Here is a 17,137-nt window from a genome sequence, read left to right as displayed (position 1 = left end):
TAAGCCGCCTCCAATGTCATTTTAGAGAATTTGGCAGTATGTTCAACCGCAGACAACGTGTTTGGCGTTGTGTGGGCGAGCGGTTTGCCGATGTCAACGTTTTGAACAGAGTGCCCCATGGTGGCGGTGGGGTTATGGTATGGGCAGGCATAAGCTACGGACAACGAACACAATTGCATTTTATTGATGACAATTTGAATGCAAGAGATACCGTGACGAGATCCTGAGGCCCAATGTCGTGCCATTCATCCGCCACCATCACCCCTTGTTTCAGCATGATAATGCACAGCCCCATGTCGCAAGGATCTGTACACAATTCCTGGAAGCTGAAAATGTCCTAGTTCTTCCATGGCCTGCATACTCACCAGACATGTCACCCATTGAGCCTGTTTGGGATGCTCTGGATCGACGTGTAGGACAACGTGTTCCAGTTCCCGCCAATATCCAGGAACTTCGCACTGCCATTGAAGAGGAGTGGGACAACCATATCACAGGCCACAATCAACAGCCTGATCAACTCTATGCAAAGGAGATGTGTCGCGCTGCATGAGGCAAATGGTGGTCACACCAGATACTGACTGGTTATCTGATTCATGCCTCTACCTTTTCTAAAGGCATCTGTGACTAACAGATGCATATCTGTATTCCCAGTCATGTGAAATCCATAGATAAGGGCATAATGAATTTATTTCAATTGACTGATTTCCTTATATGAAGTGTTACTCTGTAAAATCTTTTAAATTGTTACGTTTATATTTTTGTTCAGTATAACTCACTTTACATGTTGTTAAATGTAATGATAGAAAAACATACATTTCTCAATGCATTTGATCAAACACTCCAGAATGGAAGAGAACATTTCATGACAAAAATACAAACAAAATACTGTTTGACATCATTGAGTTATTATCAAACTAACATTTAAAATGGTATCTGTAATCTTTAGCAAGAGGTGGCAGATAATTTTGGCAAAGTATTTGTCAATGGGTTGAGACTCATATATTCATGTCTCAGTTGAATTTCTTTGATTTGAATTAAATTCTACTTCCTTTATTTAAAATTCTGCTTCCTGTGGGGTGTGACCAATTCAAATTTCATGTGTTGAATATAATTTGAATTCCGAATTGACGTTAACCCTGTTATGAATAGATATTTCCTGATAGATCAAAAAGAAGTTGCTGCTTGATAGTAAATAATTCCAAAAATGCATTTGTGCAAAAAACTACCAGAATTAATCAAGGTGTGTAGTGGGGGAAAAAGTAAAACGCCTTTGTTTACGGCTTATGCATAGCGAGAATGAAAAAACCCGCACCATCAGGGTGACCACCAGATCTTTCTTGATGAATGGATTCTGATGTTTCTACTACATGGACTTAGCAGTAGAAAAACCTGGTTCTTACATGAACTATTAAGAGTCTAAGAGGTAAATAAAAACTGACCTTGGATTACTATCCAGGGGCAACTTCATTACACATACTAAAATGGTGCTTTTACTATGTGGTCCTTTTGTAGCACAGTTGGTAGAGCATGGCGCTTGTAACACCAGGGTGGGTTCGATTCCCGGGACCACGCATACGTAAAATGTATGCACACATGACTGTAAGTCGCTTTGGATAAAAGCGTCCGCTAAATGGCATATATTATTCAAAAATATTGTCTATTTTCCTCCAGGATACCCCTGCCAAGCTGAAGAAACAAAACAAGATGCGAGCGTTGGAGCTGATGATTAGCGCTCCCCTAGAAAATGAAGAGGCCCGTCCTCTGAGAGTGAAGGCTTTAATGAACCAGCGACGCTATCCCGACAATGAGGAGGTATGTAGCCATAACAAAACATAGAGGTCTGCAAAAGTATCATAAGAAGGAAGTCAAGAAAACCATGGCCCCCAATTTATACAATTGATTTCTGCGATTGACACCCATCCCACATACGCTAGATATTAAGTGTCAACCTACTTGTACACATCATCTTTTTGTGTTCTTATAGGTCTACAGTGTTGTCTAGAATGTCATGGCTATATTAGCGTCATCTCCGTCGACCACCTGCATGAAAATGTTGTCCTTTCAGATGCATCAATTGCTCCCTATCATGCTACCAGTCATTGAGATGGACTTGTAGCATAGCTAGTCAGATAACAGCCAATCATTGCTGAATGAGTAATTATGAGTAAAATGCAGTTGACAGATGCAACCAAATACTGTGCCCTCCGTAATTATTTGGGGACAGTGAAGCATTTGATCTTATTTTGTCTTTACGCCACAGGTTTGGATTTGAAATCGAACAATGACTGTGGGGTTAAAGTGCAGACTGTCAGCTTTAATTTGAGGGTATTTTTATCCATATCGAGTGAAACATTTAGAAATTACAGCACTTTTTATACATAGTCCCCCATTTTAGGGGACCAAAAGTATTGGGACAAATTCACTTATGTGTATTAAAGTAGTAAAAAGTGAAGTATTTTGTCCCATATTCATAGCACACAATGACCACATCAAGCTTTGTTGGATGCATTTGCTGTTTGTTTTGGTTGTGTTTCAGATTATTTTGTGCCCAATAGAAATTAATGGTAAATAATGTATTGTCATTTTGGAGTCACTTTTATTGCAAACAAGAATAGAATATGTTTCTAAAAACTTCTCCATTAATGTGGCTCCTACCATGATTACAGATAATCCTGAATGAATCGTGAATAATTATGAGTGAAAAAGTTAGATGCACAAATATCATACCCACAAGACTAGCCTCCCGTTATTGTAATGGTGAGAGGTTAGCATGTCTTGGGGGTATGATATATTTGCGTGTCTAACTTTCTCACTCATCATTATTCACTATTCATTCAGGATTATCCGTAATCATGGTAACCGAATACTGAACTTTTGATCCACGTTAATGGAAAAGTATTTAGAAACATATTCTATTCATATTTACAATAAAAGTGACTCCAAAATTACACAATACATTATTTACCATTAATTTCTATTGAGCACAAAATAATCTGAAACACAACCAAAACAAACAGCAAATGCATCCAACACATTTGTCGGATGCAAGCTTGATGTGGTCATTGTGTGCTATGAATATGGGACCAAATACTTCACTTTTTACTACTTTAATACACATACAAGTGAATTTGTCCCAATACTTTTGGTCCCCTAAAATGGGGGGGTGGGGGACTATGTCAGAAAGTGCTGTCATTTCTAAACGGTTCACCCGATTTATAGATGAAAATACCGTCAATTTAAATCTGACTGTCTGCGCTTTAACTTCATAGTCATTGTTTGATTTAAAATCCAAACTTCTGGAATATAGAGCCAAAAGAAGAAAAAATGTATTCACTGTCCCAACAATTATGGAGGGCACTGTACATCTATCGTGACATTCAGATAAATATACCAAGCCCATGATAACAAAGGTAGTGTGAAATGCACACATAAGTGATACGTAAATGAAGGATACGTTTGATGGGCCATCTTGATGATGCAAGCAGATCATACACATTTTGTTTGTTTGTAGCTGAAGTGGATAGATATTCATTGATATTTCCTCATGTCTCCTGTTAGGTGGTCCCTGATGATAAACTGCATAATCCAACCATTCAGAGGCCAGTTCATTCACTCAGGACACAGGAGCAAGACAAAGCAGCCACAGGCTTCCAGCGCTTCCTCAATGTCCTCAATGAAGGGGTGGACATCAACAAGCTCTCAAAGATCGTCAACGACGAAAATGAGTTACTCATTGTGGGCGAGAAGCTACCACAAGTTTGGCCGTCTCTGCCCGAGGGTCATGTTGACTCCAGCAGTAGATCCAAGTCTTCTCCAGTTGAGGAGAAGAAGGTGAGGCTTGAGGATGAGCAGCAGTACGAGCAGATGCAGACCCTGCTGGAGATCGTTGGGCTGGACTTGGGGGTTGAGGAGTTGGGTCAGCTGACAGACAGGACCAATGACAGGCTGTATGGGAAGATGGGAGACTTGAAAATGAAGGAGTTCAAGAATGAGAAGGGAAAAGAGAAAAAGGAGAGCGAGCCTTCATTTAAACATCTCAGTACTTCCTCATTACCATCAGACAGCGCCAGCCCTAGCCCCCTTCTAAACCAGCACTCAAACATGACCGTTGAATACAGCAGCTCTAGTAACAGGGTATGGGACATAGAGAGACACAGGGACAGATCTGAGAGGGACTGCCACCGACACTCTGGTACCAGAGACAAGGAAAGAGAGAGGGAGGAGGATATAGTTAGAGAAATGGACAGATCTGAAAGAGATGGAGAGGGAGATGGACACAGACACTCTAGTACCAGAGAGAGAGACAAGAACATACCAGTAGTCAGAGAAACTAAGAGATCAGAAAGAAATGGAGAGAAAGACGGGGACAGATCTGAGAGGGACAGGGACAGATCTGAGAGGGACAGGGACAGATCTGAGAGAGACAGGGACAGAGACAGATCTGAGAGAGACAGGGACAGAGACAGATCTGAGAGAGACAGGGACAGAGACAGATCTGAGAGAGACAGGGACAGAGACAGATCTGAGAGAGACAGAGACAGATCTGAGAGAGACAGGGACAGATCTGAGAGAAACAGGGAAAGGGATGGATCTGAGAAACACAGGGAAAGATCTGAGAGAGACAGGGACAGAGACAGATCTGAGAGGGACAGAGACAGATCTGAGAGAGACAGATCTGAGAGAAACAGATCTGAGAGACACAGGGAAAGATCTGAGAGGCACAGAGACTCAGAGATCATCGGGGACGGAGGCCGAGAGACAAACAGTGACCGATCTGAGAGAGACCAGGTCAGATACAGATCTGAGAGGCACAGGGACAGAGAGAGGTGCCTGCAAAGGGACAGGGACAAACATTCTAGGACCAGAGACTGGGACAGTGAGAGCAACTGTGACAGCCACTATAGTACTAGAGACTGGGACATAGAGAGATCTGAGAGGGATTGGTATGGAGATGAGTCCAGGGAAAGCTCCATTGAGCTCTACTCATACTCCATGGACCCTATATACCCTGTTTCTCATCCTCCTCGTGCATCTATGATGGCAACCTACTCCCCCACCCAGTACTCTCACTATATGGCATACCGCAACAGCCCCTACACCATTGCCTTCCCTCCAGGGTGGGGTTATCCTCATGGTACTATGCCCCCTGGTATTATGCTCCCTGGTACCATGCTTCCAGGTATTATGCTCCCTAATACAATGCCACCTGGAATCATGCCTGCTAGTGCCATATCGCCTGGTAACAAGCCCCTCCTACCTAACCCCCCTGGGGATTCACCCTACCCCAGCTCCCCCCCATATTACTCTAATGGAACCACATCCTTAAACCAGACATACGCATACACCCAGCCTGCTAGCAACCTCCAGCTCACATCTACCCAGCCTGCTACTAGCAACCTCCAGCTCACATCTACCCAGCCTGCTACTAGCAACCTCCAGCTCACATCTACCCAGCCTGCTACTAGCAACCTCCAGCTCACATCTACCCAGCCTGCTACTAGCAACCTCCAGCTCACATCTACCCAGCCTGCTACTTGCAACCTCCAGCTCACATCTACCCAGGCTGCCAGCACTGCAGCAGTCTTGCCTCTCCTACGTAACCCCCCCATTTGTCACAAGAAACATGCTCCCTGGAATAAAGAAAAAAACCATACCCTGAAGCAAGTTTGCAGACAAATGGAACGGAAATGGCGCTCCACCAAATTGGAAGTCTTCCGACTAGCTTGGGAAGACAGTAAAGCGCATTATCGAAAAGCCCTCACTGCTGGTCGATCAGCCTACTTTTCCAACCAGACTGAAGCGGATAAAAACAATCCAAAATGTATTTTTGATACTGTCGAAAAGATAACTAAAAAGCAGCATTCCCCATGTGAGGATGGCCTTCACTTCACCTAAGCAATTACATCCTGCCTGGTTGGCCCTGTCTGGGGGTATCATCGGACTGGGCCACATTATCTAAGCACTGAGTTCTGTCTAAGCACTTTGTGACATTTACTGATGAAAAAAGGCTTTATAAATAAATTCATTTGATTGATTGATCTTAACTCGGAGATACACATACATCCAACCCGCTAGCAACCACCATCTTCACATACACCCTGCCCGCTAGCAACCACAAGGGACAGAAGCATGCAGAAGCCGTAGCGAAAGTGAAAAGAATTAACATGGAAGAGACAGAAACATGCAGAAGGGGAAAAATGCGAAAGTGTCCTTTCAGATGGTGACAAAGAAGTCCCCCTCTGAACCGGGATGAATGAAGAGAGCAAAGGGGGTAAACAATATATTCTTCACAGGTATTTTCATTTAGAGTTATCACAATCATCTAAGGAAGCGTGTGTGTAAGAGGAAATGGCTTTTGAAGAGGAGGAATAAGGCTCACCAGCACAAAATAAAGGGATTGCTTGCAGAAGCAGCAGGGAAAGTGGCCCCTCGGGTAGCTGCAAAGGATTTCCTCTTTGAAGAGGAGCCCAAGATCCAGAAGGAGTAGCCGTGAAAGATGGGGAGAAACTACGTGTTGACACAGAAGAAGTGGTTCCTCAGGGAGCTAGATTTGTCATGACACTAGCAAAGGATTTGTTATAGTTTATCCTCATCCTTAAATGATTCATGTTGAAGCTATTTTCAGTGTAATGTTTTGTGTTGTGTGTGGTATGGGTAGGACCAGGAGTTTTTCTTGACTATGATATATGCTCAGCAAACGCATTTTCTCTCCCGTTATAAACCAAATATTAAGGCCGTGGAGTTTACTTGGTCTGGTCATGTGGTCAGGAAAAACTCCTGGCCTTGGGCATAGTACATGTGTATCAATGCAATGGCATGTTAGTAAGTTCTCATGCCTGATAGCTAAAAGCAAGAAAACTGCCCATGTTTCACTCCCCAGTTCAGTCTAATAGATCGTCTTTCACTTTGTAAATATTTAAATGAATAAAATATTCTGTCTAATATTTTAAGTGTGGAGTATGTCAAAAGTAATTTAACATTTCTTTTCAGGCATAGCTTTCATTGGTTTAGGATTAGAAAATGCCATGCTCTTCGCACTCTGTCCTATTGGTGGCAGGATTGGAATGTGGATCCTATGAAGCTGAATACAGAACTATAGACGAAGTAGACAAGAAACGAGTTTATGTTGGTTGACCAGTTGCCTTTATAACAAACTTAACCCGATCTATACAATTTATATTAAAATCAAAGCAAAGCGATTTTTAAGAGAGACTGGTATGCAAATTGTTTGACCCTACAAGATCCAGAATGAGACGGCGAACACATAAGCCTGCGTGTGACTCGAGGTAGGCAATCATTAGCTATAGTCAATGTTTGCCAACACTTATTATGGAAAATATGCAATGTGACCATTTCAATGTGGCAATTTCATGTATTTGTCGGTATTCTATCTGGCATGCTTGCATTTACAATCGTTAGCTAGCAAGGTATATACCAACCTGCTCTGAAAAGAACATTACAAACTAGCTAGGTAGTAAACTATGGCTAACGCTAGCACATTTCAGCTGACATTCAGAACAATAACGTACAAGTAAGCTAAGTTAGCATTACAGAAGACAAATGCAACTACTTATATATTGGAACTCAACTTGTTTGTTTAAAAGCCTGTTAATTCGTTTGAGGCCTTATGTCTTGCCTTGAACGTGCATATCTGGGCAAAGAACATCCAATATAGCATAATCAACGACAAAACATGTTTATTCATCACATACTTAACATTAGTGTTATATAGTTGTCACCCAGACACACAGTACAGTTCACCACCATTTTATTCTCTGCAGTGAACCTGGAGTGTCAGTCCAGCTCAGGCACCTTGGCAGAATGTATCCAGAGAGGCACAGTCACCAGAGGGAGTATGGAGAACCAGAGATATGCAGTCAGAGGAGGGAGTATGGAGAACCAGAGAGATGCAGTCAGAGGAGGGAGTATGAAGAACCAGAAAGGTGCAGTCAGAGGAGGGAGTATGAAGAACCAGAAAGGTGCAGTCAGAGGAGGGAGTATGAAGAACCAGAAAGATGCAGTCAGAGGAGGGAGTATGGAGAACCAGAGAGATGCAGTCGGCGGAAGGAGTATGGAGAACCAGAGAGATGCAGTCAGCGGGTGGAGTATGGAGAACCAGAGAGGTACAGTCGGCGGAGGGACTATGGAGAACCAGAGAGATGCAGTCAGCGGAGGGAGTATGAAGAACCAGAGAGATGCAGTCAGAGGAGGGAGTATGAAGAACCAGAGAGATGCAGTCAGAGGAGGGAGTATGAAGAACCAGAGAGATGCAGTCAGAGGAAGGAGTATGGAGAACCAGAGAGATGCAGTCGGCAGGAGTATGGAGTAAGTGTGAGATGCAGTCAGCGGAGGGAGTATGAAGAACCAGAGAGATGCAGTCAGAGGAGGGAGTATGAAGAACCAGAGAGATGCAGTCAGAGGAAGGAGTATGGAGAACCAGAGAGATGCAGTCGGCGGAGTATGGAGTAAGTGTGAGATGCAGTCAGCGGAGGGAGTATGAAGAACCAGAGAGATGCAGTCAGAGGAGGGAGTATGAAGAACCAGAGAGATGCAGTCAGAGGAAGGAGTATGGAGAACCAGAGAGATGCAGTCGGCAGGAGTATGGAGTAAGTGTGAGATGCAGTCAGCGGAGGGAGTATGAAGAACCAGAGAGATGCAGTCAGCGCAGGGAGTATGGAGAACTAGAGGGGTACAGTCGGCGGAAGGAGTATGGAGAACCGAGCTCAGGACAATGGAACGATAGCCTTAAGAGAGACAACGGCCAGGCTATGGCCAGAGAGCCCTACAGTGAATACTCCAGCATGAGGAGGAGTAGAGAAGGTTGGGAGGAGTATGGTGCTTCCTCTGATATGAGCTACATCATGGACCCATCGTCCAGAGACTGGAGCGAAGGCTCATTGAGGGGTAGCGGTGCTCCCTTCTCCCCAGACACAGATGGGGACGTTGGAGATCCTGTGGAGCTCAGTGTGGAGGACCTGGAGGTCATAGAGAAGAGAGCTGTTCTTGCTATGCAAAAGATTAAACGCGGAGCTAAGGACATGCCTAAAACACAGACTGCATACGCAACAGCGAAGGCCATGTCTGAACAGAGGAAGGCGAACAATACAACATTCAACAGTAATGTCGCGGACCAGTCCTCACGCATATGCCTACCTCTTAAACGGAGGGTGCTGGACATTTTTAGTAAGGTATGTACCTATTAGTGCTGTATTTATTAATCAGTGTTGGGGTCAATTCTGAATTGCTAATTGGTCTTTAATTCCCATCAAAGTATTAGATTTGAATTGGCCATACTCCACAGGAAGCAGAATTACATTTTAATTAAAGGGATAGTTCATGCAAAAATCGAGATTTGTGTCAAATTCCCCTTAATTTATTCCATACATCATTATGTTCATGTTGACATCATGCATGGTTACCAAAACTGTGTTTGACATATTGTAGCCGTACCAGCTCGCCGTCATGTATACAGTTAATAACGTGTAAGTAAATTTATTTAACATTCCGTCTTGGGGCTTGACATTGGAGAAGCGTTCAAGATAAAGTCACGCTGAAATTACTATTAATCAATGATGGATTTCAATGTTTGCGCAAATGTTTGCTCACACACACTCAATTTCTACTTCCTGTCTGTTGCAGCACCGCGCCCGTATTGCGAGGCTGATTAGTTAGGCCAAACAGGTGGGAAACACAGGTGTGCGCGTAAAGCAAAAACAGAAATTGGAATCTATGTTTGATTTGGATGGGAGGCGGGTAGCATCCATCAATTGAATTTTTTCCTGGGCACTGCTCGGCGACGCAACTGTCTACCAACCATGGAAATTCCCTCCTATTTGGGAAAATGTCACCAAACAGGCACAGTTTAGGGTCGGGAAATAAGACGCAAGGTGGGTAAGTGCTATTATTATTATTATTATTTTTATTATTATTTTTTAATCTTTATTTAACCAGGTAGGCCAGTTGAGACAAGTTCTCATTTACAACTGCGACTATGCCAAGATAAAGCAAAGCAGTGCGACAAAAATGCTATACTGCTAGACCCCTGGGAAAAACATGTTCTTAAAACATTTCATTTTTTAAACTCATCCTCCTAAAACTAATTACAGTGGCCTGGAGATATTCAAAGTTAGTTATGTAGGTTCTCTAATTATGAATCATTCACTTTACGTGTTAATAAATGTTTATAATAGAAAACATACATTTCTCAGAATGCATTTAGTCAAACACTCCAAAATGGAAGAAACATTTCATGACAAAAATACAAAACAAAATACTGTTTGACATCATTGAGTTACAATCAAACTAACATTTAAAATGGTATCTATTCTTTAGTAAGAGGTGTCAGGTGATTTTGGCAAAGTATTTGTCAAAGGATTGAGACTCATATGTCCATATCTAAGTTTAATTTATTTAAAATTCTACTTTATAAAAAAAATCTGCTTCCTGTTGGGTGTTAACAATTCAAATTCGAATTTCAATTCATGTGTTGAATTGAATTAAATTCCGAATTGATCTCAACACTGTTATGAATAAATCTTCCCTGATAGATCCAAAAGAAGTTGATCATGGATAGTAAACAATGCCAAAAAAGCCTTTGTCCAAAACAATCAAGGCACTAGCGTGTAGCGTAAAACATTTAAAGCTTTTTATTGTTTATGGCTTATGCATAGCAAAAATAAAAAATCCACCAATGCGTTGCGACTACAACAGCCTTCATCAGGGTGACCATCAGATCTTTCCTGATGTTTGGATTCTGTTTCTGCTACATGGACTTAGCAGCAGACCCCCTTTTCTCCAAACACAGATCTAAGATCAGTTACCCAAAGCCATTAAGAGTCTAAGAGGTAAACAGAAACTGACCTTATATCAGTTTTGAGACCTGCATTACACATACTAAAATATTGTCTATTTTCCTCCAGGATACCCCTGCCAAGCTGAAGAAACAAAACAAGATGCGAGCGTTGGAGCTGATGATTAGTGCTCCCCTAGAAAATGAAGAGGCCCGTCCTCTGAGAGTGAAGGCTTTAATGAACCAGCGACGCTATCCCGACAATGAGGAGGTATGTAGCCATAACAAAACATAGAGGTCTGCAAAAGTATCATAAGAAGGAAGTCAAGAAAACCATGGCCCCCAATTTATACAATTGATTTCTGCGATTGACACCCATCCCAAATAGGCAGGATATGAAGTGCCTACTTAATTGTACGCTTCATAATATTTTTTGTGTTCTTATAGGCCTATAGTTTTTTTCTAAAATGTCACCGCTATATTAGTGTTATCCTTGTCAACCACCTGATGCATTAATTGCTACCTAGCATGCGAACAGTCATTGAGAACTTGTAGCATAACTAGCCAGCTAAAAGCCAATCATTGCCGAATGAGTCAATATGAGTAAAATGCAACCAAATGCATTCATTGTGACATTCAGATAAACACATAAGTGATACGTAAATGAAGGATACGTTTGATGGGCGGTGTTGATGATGCAAGCAGATCATACACATTTTGTTTGTTTTAGTGCTGAGCGATTAGTGCTTTTTCGGTTTCGATTATTATTATTTTTGAACATTAAATGCATTGTGGATTATGTGGGTTGGATGTTCTAACAGAGTAAAACATTTAATAAAAGTTCCATGATGGTAGTGACTGCCAATTACTGCTTATCACTTATTAACCATCATTTATTCACATTACTTTAATTTAATAAAATATTTCATTTGTGTATATTACATTTGTTTTATTTGATGACCTTATTTCATTCCAAGTCATCATCTCATCTCTATAGAGCTTCTGCCTATGCTGTCTTACAAAATCACTATTTCGTAGTTCTTCAAAGTAAATAAGGCATACTTTTATGACTGCTGAATACCAACTAGATTATGTATTTTCAGGTAGAGATGCCTCACGAAGCAACAGCTGCTCTCTATATCACCTCACAATTGTGGATTCTTCTCCAATAGATGGCGTAAAAGAAACAGACCAGACAAGTAGATGGATTATGGTCATTGTAGTTATGCGCTAAAGCATGCTGGCCTGTTGGAAACTACATTTCCCTACTAATTCCCTACTAAAAAAAACTGTACGACGTGGTATTCCAGTAATTGAACGTAGTCGGTCAATTAGTTTAAAAAAAGAAAAATACCCAAAATGTTGGTTAATCGCCCAGCACTAGTTTGTTTATAGCTGAAGTGGTTAGATATTCATTGATATTTCATCATATGTTTCCTGTTAGGTGGTCCTGAATGATAAACGGCATAATCAGAGGCCAGTTCATTCACTCAGGACACAGGAGAAAGACATAGCAGCCACAGGCTTCCAGCGCTTCCTCAATGTCCTCAATGAAGGGGTGGACATCAACAAGCTCTCAAAGATCGTCAACAACAAAAATGGGTTACTCATTGTGGGCAAGGAGCTACCACAAGTTTGGCCGTCTCTGCCCGAGGGTCATGTTGACTCCAGCAGTAGATCCAAGTCTTCTCCAGTTGAGGAGAAGAAGGTGAGGCTTGAGGATGAGCAGCGGTACGAGCAGATGCAGACCCTGCTGGAGATCGTTGGGCTGGACTTGGGGGTTGAGGAGTTGGGTCAGCTGACAGACAGGACCAATGACAGGTTGTATGGGAAGATGGGAGACTTGAAAGGGAAAGAGTTCAAGAATGAGAAGGGAAAAGAGAAAAAGGAGAGCGAGCCTTCATTTAAACATCTCAGTACTTCCTCATTACCATCAGACCGCGCCAGCCCTAGCCCCCTTCTAAACCAGCACTCAAACATGACCGTTGAATACAGCAGCTCTAGTAACAGGGTATGGGACATAGAGAGACAAAGGGACAGATCTGAGAGGGACTGGCACCGACACTCTGGTACCAGAGACAAGGACAGAGGGGGGGAAGAGGATATAGTCAGAGAAATGGAGAGATCTGAAAGAGATGGAGAGAGAGATGGGCACAGACACTCTAGTACCAGAGACGGGGACAGAGGAAGACAAGGACAGAGTCAGAAAAGGGGACAGTCCTGCGAGAGAGAGATACGGGCAAAGATGCTCTCGTACCAGAGACAAGGACCGAGTCAGAGAAAGGGACAGATCTGAGAGAAACCGAAAGGGAGATGGACACAGACACTCTAGTACCAGAGAGAGAGACAAGGACATACCAGTAGTCAGAGAAACTAACAGATCAGAAAGGAACAGAGATAAAGATGGGGACAAAGACCCAGAGAAAGACTGGGACGGAGGCCAAGAGAGAGACCGGGACAGATCTGGGGAAGTCGGGCAGATACAGATCTGAGAGACACGGGGACAGAGACCCAGAGAAAGACTGATGGAGGCCGAGAGAGAGACCGGGACAGATACAGATCTGAGAGAGACAGAAACCGAGAGATAGACAACGACATAGACAGGTGGCTGCAAAGGACCGGAGACGAACGTTCTAGGACCACGAACTGGAACAGCGACTGGGACACCGACAACCACGCTATTACTAGAGACTGGGACATAGAGAGATCTGAGAGGGATTGGTATGGGGATGAGTCCATAGACAGCTCAATTGAGCTCTACTCATACTCCATGGACCCTATATACCCTGTTTCTCATCCTCCTCGTGCATCTATGATGGTAACCTACTCCCCCACCCAGTACTCTCAGTATATGGCATACCATAGCAGCCCCTACACCATTGCCTTACCATGCCCCCTGATACCACGCTTCCTGGTATTATGTCCCCTGGTACCATGCTTCCTGGAATCATGCCCTCTGGTGCCATGCTGCCTGGTAACAAGCCCCTCCTACCTAACCCCCCTGGGGATTCACCCTACCCCAGCTCCCCCCCATATTACTCTAATGGAACCACAGCCTTAAACCAGACATACGCATACACCCAGCCTGCTAGCAACCTCCAGCTCACATCTACCCAGCCTGCTACTAGCAACCTCCAGCTCACATCTAGCCAGCCTGCTACTAGCAACCTCCAGCTCACATCTAGCCAGCCTGCTACTAGCAACCTCCAGCTCACATCTACCCAGCCTGCTACTTGCAACCTCCAGCTCTCATCTACCCAGCCTGCTACTTGCAACCTCCAGCTCTCATCTACCCAGCCTGCTACTAGCAACCTCCAGCTCACATCTACCCAGCCTGCTACTAGCAACCTCCAGCTCACATCTACCCAGCCTGCTACTAGCAACCTCCAGCTCACATCTACCCAGCCTGCTACTAGCAACCTCCAGCTCACATCTACCCAGCACTCCAGCAGTCTTAAGTCAGAGATGCACATATATCCAACCCGCTAGCAACCACCATCTCACATACACCCAGCATGCTAGCAACCACAAGGAAAAGACACAGAAGCATGCAGAAGCCGTAGTGAAAGTGTCCTGTCAGATGGCGACAAAGAAGTCCCCCGCGGTATTGACCACTCGGACAGCGACAAAAAGTCCCCCTCTGAACCAGGGTCCAAGAAGAAAGCAAAGAGGAGAAACAATATATTCTTCACAGGTATATTCATTAAGAGTTATCACTGTCATCTAAGGAAGTGTCAGTATAATATGAAATGGCTTGAGAAGAGGAGGAATATGGCTCACCAGCGCAAAAGAAAGCGATTGCTTGCAGCAGGGAAAGTGGCCCCTCACTTCCCCTTTGAACCGGAGCCCAAGAAAGACCAAGAAGGAGAAGCAAGGATAGATCGGGAGAAACTACATGCTGACACTGCTAAAGAAGTGGTCCCTCAGGAAGCTGCAAAGAATTTGGAGACACCATCTGAAACAGGGCCTAAGAAAGAACCAGAAGGTGAGAAACCACATGCTGACACTGCAGAGAAAGTGGCTCCTCAGGTGACTGCAATGGACCCTGTGGCCCCCCTCTGAAATGTGCCCCAAGAAAAAAAGAGTTGTATCCAGGTATCTTCATGATGATTCTAATCAGATGTTTAAAGAGGCATCAGTACAAGATAAAAGGGAAGAAGAAGCATCTTGCAAAGAGGAGGAACAAGGCTTGCCAGTACAAATGGAAGAGACCATTGGTAGACACTAAGGAGAAAGTGCCTCCTTTAGAGGCAAAGGACTCTGGGAACCCCTCTGAGCCAAAGCCCAAGAAAAAGAAAAATAAGAAAACACTAGAGGAAAAAGGAGAGATATTCATAAGGGTACACAGAACCTATTTGACAAGGGGGAAACTGTCAAAGGCAAAAGCAGATGCTGAAGGCATTGAAGCCAATTCTGAACCAGCACCCAAGATGGAAGGGGGGGAGGAATGACAGAAGGGGAGGAACTGCTTGTAGACACAATAGAGAAAGTAGTTCCTCAGGTGGCTACAAATGACTCTGGGCTTCCCTCTGAACCAGGGCCCAACAAGGAACCAGAAAGAGAGGAAGAAACTACGTTAGAAGAGGAGAAACTGCTTGCAGATCATGTGGAGAAAGTGTCTGCAAAGGGCCCTCTTGGAACCAAAGGCCGAGGAGGAGAGGACAACGCAATTAAAGATGGCGAGAAACTGCTAGCAGACCTTGTGGAGAAATGGGCCCTGGCTTCCTCTCTGAACCAGAGGCTGAGAAAGAGACAAGGGGAGAAACAACAAGTTCTCCCTTGGTTAACTGAAATACCCATGTTTTCACTAAGATGAGGTTATGTTGACCTTTTATCTACCTATGACTTGGCGTTCACCATTCAACCACATTTTGTCCTTGTTATGGCAAAGCCTTTTAATGACATTGAATTTCTTAAATGTTCCTCAACTTGAAGAGTTCAACCTGAAGATGGGCACGCCTAACATAGCCTCAAAGGATGGCTAGCTGTTGTAAGTAAAAACACCAGAAATACATCGGTTTCAAGAGAACATGATTGTATTCTATCATAGCAAGCCATTCGTCTCAACTCTTTCTCTTTTCTGCAGATCTTCACTGGGCATCATGATCTCATCTCCCACTAGAATAGAACCTGCTGCTGACCCATCCAGACCCTATGGACATCAGTTGGCTTACATTGTTACCTATCAACCATTTATAGATTTGTAATGACACTAGCAATGGATTTGTTAAAGTTGAGCCTTGTCCTTAAATGCTTCATATTGAAGTTATTTTCAGTGTAATTTATTGGTATTGTGTGTATGTGGTAGGGCCTAGGCCATTCATATATGCTAAGTACCTTTAGCGTCTATTGACGATAGTATCTTCTGGCCTAGGGAGTTTTATTAAGAGCCCCGACACTTGCACTAAATGTTAACATGCATAGTTTCACGCATCGTTTGCGGTACGATTTTGGAAACGTAAGGAACTATCTTTCATATCAGTGGAGAAATACAACGCACGTTTATTGGGTTAGGGTTCCCACACGGCCATATTTCCATGTTACAGTGCTTGTTTACGGAAAACGTTCAGAAGACAGTTGACTACCTGTGCTAATTAGCGATCTGCGTCTCCAAAAACCTGTGTGTAAACGGATGATGGACGCCACAAACTCATCACTGAAAAATACTGTCAGCTGCAACTGTGTTAAAACCGGTTTTATAAACTGGGTGGTTTTTGAGGCCTGAATTCTGATTGGCTGAAAGCCATGGTATATCAGACCGTATACCACAGGTATGACTAAACATTTAGTTTTACTGCTCTAATTATGTTGGTAACCGGTTTATAATAGCAATAAGTCTCCTCTGGGGTTTGTGATTATGGCCAATATACCACTGCTAAGGGCTGTGTCCAGGCACTCCGTGTTGCGTCGTACATAAGAGAAGTCCTTAGCCGTGGTATATTGACCATATACCACTCATCCTCTGGCCTTATTGCTTATATAACACTAGAGTAAATGTATATTTTGCATATGAAAGTAGATGGCTTTATGTTTCTAGAACCGTACCTCAATTTAGATGGAGTATTTGGCTGCCAGAGACAATTCGCCTGTTATAAACCAAATAAGGGCGTGGAGTTTACTTGGTCTGGTCATGGGGTCAGGAAAAACACCTGGCCTTAGACATAGTACATGTGTATCAATGTGATGAAAAGACTAATGACGGCATTATGTTTGTAAGTTCTCATGCCTGATAGCTAAAAGTAAGAACTGCCCTTGTTTCATTCCCCGGTTCATTCAGTCATCCTATTTCTATAGATCATCTTTCACTTTGTAAATATGCAATTGAATAAAATATTCTGTCTAATATTG

General features: G+C 43.2%; 2 protein-coding genes and 1 long non-coding RNA gene across 4 annotated transcripts in view; 2 read left to right on the top strand and 1 right to left on the bottom strand.

Moving 5' to 3' along the window:
- LOC106588031 (serine/arginine repetitive matrix protein 1) overlaps nt 1–6,950 on the top strand; it is a 20,940-nt gene extending 13,990 nt beyond the window's left edge. For both annotated transcript variants that reach the window (XM_014176701.2, XM_045706432.1), the window contains 2 exons: nt 1,672–1,812; nt 3,559–6,950. In XM_014176701.2, the coding sequence (XP_014032176.2) occupies nt 1,672–1,812; nt 3,559–5,895 (2,478 nt within the window). In that variant the 3' untranslated portion in view covers nt 5,896–6,950. The remainder of the gene's footprint in view (nt 1–1,671; nt 1,813–3,558) is intronic.
- LOC123729876 (uncharacterized) lies at nt 5,271–14,092 on the bottom strand. The gene is made up of 3 exons (XR_006761574.1): nt 14,030–14,092; nt 5,398–5,541; nt 5,271–5,361 (listed from the first exon to the last, which is right to left on the bottom strand). It is a non-coding gene; the product is annotated as an uncharacterized lncRNA (long non-coding RNA).
- LOC106586544 (uncharacterized) lies at nt 7,986–17,137 on the top strand. Its single transcript, XM_014173958.2, has 4 exons — nt 7,986–9,188; nt 10,920–11,060; nt 12,234–15,779; nt 15,876–17,137. The coding sequence occupies exons 1-3, from the start codon at nt 8,409–8,411 to the stop codon at nt 13,083–13,085; spliced, it is 1,773 nt and encodes a 590-aa protein (XP_014029433.2). The 5' UTR covers nt 7,986–8,408; the 3' UTR covers nt 13,086–15,779; nt 15,876–17,137.

This window comes from Salmo salar, chromosome ssa02 (assembly GCF_905237065.1).
Source record: "Salmo salar chromosome ssa02, Ssal_v3.1, whole genome shotgun sequence".
Taxonomy (NCBI): Eukaryota; Metazoa; Chordata; class Actinopteri; order Salmoniformes; family Salmonidae; genus Salmo; species Salmo salar.
The sequence above is the reverse complement of the archived record's forward strand: the minus strand, read 5'-3'. Positions and strand labels throughout refer to the sequence as shown.

Bases quoted from the DNA above. Each gene is read 5' to 3' on its own strand.
- LOC106586544 (XM_014173958.2), top strand. From the start codon at position 8,409: ATGCAGTCAGAGGAAGGAGTATGGAGAACCAGAGAGATGCAGTCGGCG. The intron at 9,189-10,919 runs GTATGTACCTAT...ATTTTCCTCCAG, and splicing joins TGCTGGACATTTTTAGTAAG to GATACCCCTGCCAAGCTGAA. The intron at 11,061-12,233 runs GTATGTAGCCAT...GTTTCCTGTTAG, and splicing joins GCTATCCCGACAATGAGGAG to GTGGTCCTGAATGATAAACG.